General features: G+C 40.1%; 1 protein-coding gene across 1 annotated transcript in view; it reads left to right on the top strand.

The window, feature by feature from the left end:
- Window positions 1–115: 115 nt before the first annotated feature.
- Atg3 (autophagy related 3) overlaps window positions 116–7,282 on the top strand; it is a 30,918-nt gene continuing 23,751 nt past the window's right edge. The window contains exons 1-2 of the mRNA XM_052158794.1: window positions 116–499; window positions 3,487–3,528. Coding sequence (XP_052014754.1) covers window positions 428–499; window positions 3,487–3,528 — 114 coding nt within the window. The 5' untranslated portion in view covers window positions 116–427. The remainder of the gene's footprint in view (window positions 500–3,486; window positions 3,529–7,282) is intronic.

The following is a 7,282-nucleotide window of genomic DNA, read 5'->3' as shown; positions in this document are numbered from 1 at the left end:
GGGGGGCGGGCCCGAGCCAGGAGCGGCCGGCCCCGCCCCCGCGGGCCTACTTTTGTCACGTGTTCCGGGAGAGTCGAGTCACGTGAGGCCTAGGTGGCGGCGGGGCTGTTGGGAGAGTGTGAGAAGAGGAAGGGGAAGCCGGAAGGGGTGTAAGTGGAGCTTGGGGACGAAAGACAGCTTGGAGGAGGCCGGGGGCTGCGCGCGCACCCGCCTCTCTCTCAGCCGGCTGGGCCTCTGCAGTCGCGGCCAGGTGACAGCTGGGCCGGGCCTCCGCGTGTCGCCGCCCCTCCCCCCCCACCCCCACCCCCGGCCGGGCCGGTGCCGCTGCGGGGTTCGATGCCAGTCGGGCAGGTCCGGAGCAGTTTTTGACTCCCTGGCCCCGAATTGCGACAGTCCCTCCGTGCCCCATCGCTGCTCCAGCCCCAGGATGCAGAATGTGATCAACACGGTGAAGGGAAAGGCTCTGGAAGTGGCCGAGTACCTGACCCCGGTCCTCAAGGTAAGCTCTGCCCTGGCCGCCCAGGTCCCGGCGTGGACGGGTGTAGAAGGTGGAGGGGCGAGACGCGCGGCGAGGTGCTGCCTCTTGCCTTGGGCTCCGGGGTCAGTCCCAAGGCTTGGTGGCTTCCCGGCTTCACCTAGAGTGAAGCTCGGTACCTGCTGTCTCCACCGATCAGTGCCTCGGCAAGGTGGTGCGGAGCAGAGGTACGCACCTTCTGACATCCATATTCTTATAAAGAGGGAAACTGGGTTAACCTTCGAAAAGATGACAGCTTGGTGGCTAGCAGCATGCCACTTTTCCTTCCAAGTTTCATAGGAAGTTTTCGGGTGATCTAATTCCCAACTTCCTTAGTTTTCGGAGGAACATAGTAAATTGTAACGTGTTAGTAACTTTGAGCCGAACTAGAGCGGAACGTGTAGTTTCCCAAGCCTTTAAAGTAGCCGTAACTGATTATTAGTCTTGGACTTGTAGAATTATTAATCCTACAGCAACAGTTCAGCATTACCGATTGTGTATTGTATAGATTGGAAACACTGTTAACATTTTTAGGTGAAAGTTGGGATAGGCTAGCTGTTAGCAGACTGGATTACTTGCTTTCAAAAGTAAATTTCCAGAGCGTCATTCAGAGCTTTCTTACACCTTCTAGGCTACATACAGTAACTTGATTTTGCTTTGCAAAAAAAGCGAGCAGTAAATGAGAAGCAGATAATTTGCGTAGTTTTTGTTCTGTATTTAGCTTTCAGTTAGAATTTTACCAATCCTAGCGCAGGGGTGAAATCTGCTATAGACAGAGTAGGCTGTTCGATCTTTCCTTGACTGGGACAATGCTTTTCAATTATTTCTAAAATACTTTTGAAAATAATAAATTTTTGGATCAAGTTTGAAGAGTACAGAACAATGGTAAATGAGAATCTTATTTTGTTTTGCTTATGTTTACTGTGACAGTCATTTTAGTTAAGATTTACTCTTTTATTGGAAGAATTGGAAAATAATTTCGACATTGGCATCAAATGCTTATTTTGCATGTTATGCTTCCAGACTTTTGCATCTGCTTAGATTAACAGTTTTAATAATGTACCATCAATTTTACTTTTAGTGTGAGGGAGAAATGAGCAAAACACCTCTCAATTAAATATAAAATGGCCATCTTGTATACCACTTGCATTTTGTTGAACTTATTGAACAGTTTTTGAGGAATCAAATGTATGTGTAGACTTAGTTGGTCTGGGACTCACTGTGTAGCCCAGGCTAACCTTGAATTCTTAGAGATCCACCTTCCTCTGCCTCCCAAGTCCTGAGGTTAAAGTGTTTTGCCAGCCTCCTGGAGGCAATGTATGGCATATGGTTTTAGTCTAAAAGAAAGAATTAAAGGTTACAGTGACAGAGTGTTACTCTGTCACTCCTGTCACTCCTGCAGAGAGAATCCTTATAGATAACCACGTAGATGAGGGAAGGCAAAGAAAAAGAAGGAAATATCCAGAAAGAAACGATGGTGTTTTATTAGGAAGTGAAGGTTTAGAGATGGCATACTTTGTTTAGATGACAGCTGTGTAGTAAAGCTGAAATCCTTACAGTGACCTTGCAGGGTCTCTTTGGTCACTAGAAGTCCCAGTCTCCTTTATCTTGTGAGTTCTTTGGCGCACCCTCCCTTAGTGCACCATCAAGCAGACTTTTGCTTCTAGAATTTTTTTCCCCCTCCCTTGGCCAGCAATGCTTTTACTCCAGAGAGCCTTACGGTTTGGTCTTTTGTCTATCCTTTTGTTATTTATAATATATTTTGTTCTTATTTCTTGAGAAAGTCATACATGTGTATATTGTATTTTGATTACATCCATCCGACTCCCCCCTCCAATTCCTTCCAGATCACCCCCAGCATATACCTCTGCCAACTTAATGTTTTCTTTTTAACCCTCTGAGCCCAGTCACTGTGGCCTGTATGTGTGTGGGTATAGGGCCATCCATTGGAGCATGGGTAACCTACTAAGGACCACAACTTAAAGAAAACAGACTTATCTTCTCCCAGCAGCCATCAACTGTTCTCCCAAGGTTGGGAGAACTACTTTGAAAATATCTTTCGAAGTTAGGAGACTGATACACTCAGTTTCAGAGTGCCGGTGATTACCTGTATAAGATGAAGCCAATCAAAATTCCATTGGGTTCTGGAGGTGCCAAGTTGAACCCCTGCTGAAGAGTTATTTTCTTTAAATACCACCTCTCCACTACCTAATTTTTTCTTCTTCGTGGTATAAAAATCAGTTTGATTTATTTTTCACGTATATCGCAGATTGTCTCAAATAGTGCTGTCATATAGTGGTAAATATTTGTTGAATAATAGTCACAAATGGATTTTTTTATTTTGTAGACTATACCACAAAAACTTGTAGTAAGTAAAAATGTGGTACAAAGATTAGTCAATAGCATTGTTGCTTCAGAGGAGAAAATACTGTTAAAAGTTTAATGAAGCTGGCCCTGGTGGCAGTGACACGGGGTTGTAGAGGCTGAGGCTGGAAGCTTTCGAGTTACACACCAGCTTGGCCTGAATAACAAAACCCAATCCAGAAGAAAATAAATCAAAACAAAAGAAAAAAGTTATGGTGGAGATGAGAATAATGGGAAATATGAAATACTGAATGATTTCTTCTGCTGGCTTCTAATATAAGCCAGTTTATTTAAACATTGTCTGTGATAAAGTGCTGCAAACTGCCTTGTTCACCACCCAGAACCACTGTGATCTAAATATTATCATGCTTTTTAAAACCGTACTGATCAAATTATACTGCAAGTGATTTCTTGTAATTCATGTACATTATACCTGTTTATCTTTGTTAGCAAGGAGCAGTGTTATATACACAGTATGTTTAGGTTTTAGTGTTTGTTTGTTTCATAGTATATTCTTCATTGTCCAGCAGGGCAAATATTTGTTCCTAAGACATTTTTAGTTGAATGTGAACATGGCCTAATGTTTTTAATCTTTCTGCCCTCTTTAGGAATCAAAATTTAAGGAAACAGGTGTAATCACCCCAGAAGAGGTGAGTGTTGAAGATACCTTAAAGCCTTTATTTATTTATTTATTTATTTTGGTTTTTTTGAGACAGGGTTTCTCTGTATATCCCTGGGTGTCCGGGAACTCACTCTGTAGACCAGGCTGGCCTGGAACTCAGAAATCTGCCTGCCTCTGCCTCCCAAGTGCTGGGATTACAGGCGTGCGCCACCACCACCCGGCAAGCCTTTATATTTTTGCAATTATTTTAGACTAGTGCCTTTTCCTCTTTGTTAGAAAACATCTTGAAATTTTTTAGTAAATTACACTTAGTTAAGTATAATAATTAGGTTAAGAGAATTTCTATTTCCCTTAGCAGATGATATAGAACATCTTTTCGTTTTGCTGCTTCTCATATTTCTGTTGTTGAACCATTTGTGGAAGTGACAGTGGGGAAGGGGAGCTGGGAAGACAGTTGTGTTTGCTTATCCTCCGTTGCTCTGAGGATGCGGCCTGCTGGCTCTGGCACTTGCTGCCTTGGCTCTGTTTACACCAAATGTATATTTTCTAATATTGTGGTGAAACTTTTTTTTTTTTGGTTTTTTGAGACAGGGTTTCTCTGTGTAGCCCTGGCTATCCTGGAACTCACTCTGTAGATCAGGCTGGCCTTGAACTCAGGAATCTGCCTGCCTTTGCCTCCCAAGTGCTGGGATTAAAGGCGTGTGCCACCACTGCCAGGCCATGTTGAAATTTAGTGTGATTTTTCTCCTCTCATTTAGTTTAATTTTACATACTTGACACTGAGTATTTTACCATATTTTTACCTTGTCTGCTAAACAAATTGTATTGAAAGTTAAGTACTGTTAGATCTATGGAGATTTTACCTGTTCCCTATACTTTTTAAACTTTTCGAATAGAACAATATTTTGAATTTCACTTCTTCATTTTATTTGTTCAACAAGTTTGTATTGTGATTCATTCATTTAGATAGTTTACCCCCCCAGGGACTTCAACTTTATTAATAGCTGGGTTTGTATTACACTTACTTGTTCTTAATAGAAGCAACAGATTTATTTAAAATTTATCTTCAGTTTTCACTGACAACATTCATTAGCAGTAGAATCATATTCCTTGTTTTGATAGAAACATAAAATAAGCTGTGTTGTATGCTGAAGCTCTGGCCCTGGCTGTAAAGCAGAGAATCACCTGATCTCTTTCCAGTCATGCTGCTGCTCTCTTCAGTCTAGTCCATCTCAAGGCCTCATAATGGCTTGCTCTACTGATTGGACTTTTTTTTTACATTTAAACTGCCTTTATTCTTTTTGGTTTTTAAAACATTTATTTATGCATATGAGTACACTGTGGCTGTCTTCAGACACACCAGAAGAGGGCATCACATCCCATTACAGATGGTTCTGAGACCCTCCATTGCTGGGAATTGAACTCAGGACCTTTGGAAGAGCATGCAATGCTCTTAAACACAAAGCCATCTCTCCAGCCCACCTGCCTTTATTCTTAATAAAGACATGGAATGTTGTGGAAAGAGCCTAAAGGAATTTACTTTCTAGAACCATCTGTCTAATTTCTCTTACTTTAGGGAAATCAGCTAGCTATATACTAGGCATCATGTTTACCCATCTGTAAAATGAGAAGTTTGGAATAAAAATTCTTTGAAAGCCCTTATTTTCCTTTAGATGTCATGAGTGTAATATGTTCAATGCCAATTACAAGTCAGTTTTGTTCTTAAGAGTCTCATTAATTTTCTTCGTAAAAAGGCATCTGTGGCTTTTTAATTACCTGAAATCAAGAGCAAAGATAATCATATGCTATGATTGCATACTTTGCTTTATCTTTACTGTGTGAATATAACTAATTGTTGGCTGCAGTTTTATAGAATCAGTCTGTTTGCAAAAATTCATCCTAACATTGAATAAATTAATAGCCTCATGAAGTATGAATTTTTCCTTTAAAAAAAAACTGAGGCAAAACTAGTCTAATTTGATACAAAGAGTGTAATTCTAGGCTTAGATACCACTTAATTAAAGGATTGAGCTAAATTAGAATGAGCCTGAGGGAAGACAATGGGAAGGTAGGATTTGCTTGGGATAAATACTGCATACTGAATTGAGTTGTTAATTTGTTTCTTCTTATTTCTGGGCTCTTACCCACCAGTTTCCAGCTCTCTTTTTGTTTTCATTGAGAAATGTGGAAATATTTTTGTTTCAAGAGAGGCAGGGTGATACTGTATCTGTTGGAGACAAGCAAATGCTGAAATAACTAATTTAAATAGTGATACATGAATTAAAGATCAGTTGAAGGATAGTGTTTGTTAAAATGCAAATATTGGTTGTATCTTGTTGGATACAGTATTTGCCGGTATTATGTATTGAGAAACATCACAGAAGTCTATTTACTATGAGAAAGCTACTATAAGCAATTGTTAATTTGAAATTTGACTGTAACATGTTATTTCACTTGAGTTTTGAAACTAGTAATGCCTTTTGCTAATGAGGACAGACATCCACGTGTGCTAATTATTGTTGTAGTTCTGTGGATTTTTTTTCAGTTTTATTTCATAGTGTTTTGTTATATTTAAATAGTTACTATCAAGAGACCACTAGATAAAATTAATGACATCATTTGAAGGCAATATAATTATTTTCATTTTTAATAATTTCTTGCATTTTGTTGATTTGTTACTTTGATGTGTGGATAAATTCCTGATAACCACACAGCTAAAAGCAACACTTGGTTATGGTAAACCCCAGATGCATTAAATGAAAAAAGAAAAAAGGAAAGTTGCTATTTAATTTTGGTGATAGATCATCTGAAGTAGGTTATTTTCTGAGTGCTTATGTAGCTGAATTTTACTCTCTTAATGACACTGGACTTTTGGATACATAGACTTTTTCAAAAGGTATTGAGAATACAAAAAGTAGCCTAATTTTTGTGCTGTGTAACCCACAAATGATAGAGTTCTAAATTAGAACTGTTGTTAAATAGAGGCAATTGGGAACTTAGGGGTTACCTTATAGTTATGTGAACTAGAAAATTTTCAAATATTACATTGTTTTTCCTTGAGCCTATTTTGTTGTTGTTGTTGTTGTTGTTTTGTTTTTTTTGTTTGTTTGGGTTTTTTTTGGTTTTTGTTGTTGTTGTTGTTGTTGTTTTTCTAGACATGGTTTCTCTTTGTAGCCCTGGGTGTCCTGGAACTCACTCTGTAGACCAGGCTGGCTTCGAACTCAGAAATCCACCTGCCTCTGCCTCCCAAGTTCTGGGATTAAAGGCGTGCGCCACCACTCCTCTCCCTCTCTATCTCTCCCTCCAAAACTTTTGGGTGGGTCTCATGCTCACTTTTGTGTGGGGCTCACCTGGAATACACCAGGTGGTTGGCGAGGCCCTTTGGTCCTCCTGCCTCCACCTCACAAGTGCTGGGATTACATGTGTGTGCCACCAGGCTTGGTATGATGAGGAGCTGGAGATCCAACCTGGACGCCAAATCTGATTTTATAGATATTTTTATAGTTAGTCTAGAACTTAAGTTCTTCCCAACCCCCTAACCCCATGTTGTTTGTTACTATAATATAATTATTTTTTTAAAAATTTATTTATGTATATATGAGTAAACAATTTATGTATAGATGAGTATGTCTTCACACACACCAGAAGAGGGCATCAGATCCCATTGCAGATAGTTGTGAGCCACCATGTGGTTGCTGGGAATTGAACTTGGGCGGTTCCTTAGAAAACTGGACATGACACTTCCGGAGGACCCTGCTATACCTCTCCTGGGCATATAACCA

The sequence above is a fragment of the Apodemus sylvaticus genome, chromosome 15 (genome assembly GCF_947179515.1).
Source record: "Apodemus sylvaticus chromosome 15, mApoSyl1.1, whole genome shotgun sequence".
NCBI classification, from domain to species: Eukaryota; Metazoa; Chordata; class Mammalia; order Rodentia; family Muridae; genus Apodemus; species Apodemus sylvaticus.
Note: the sequence above shows the minus strand (reverse complement) of the source record. Positions and strands in the feature narration are given on the sequence as shown.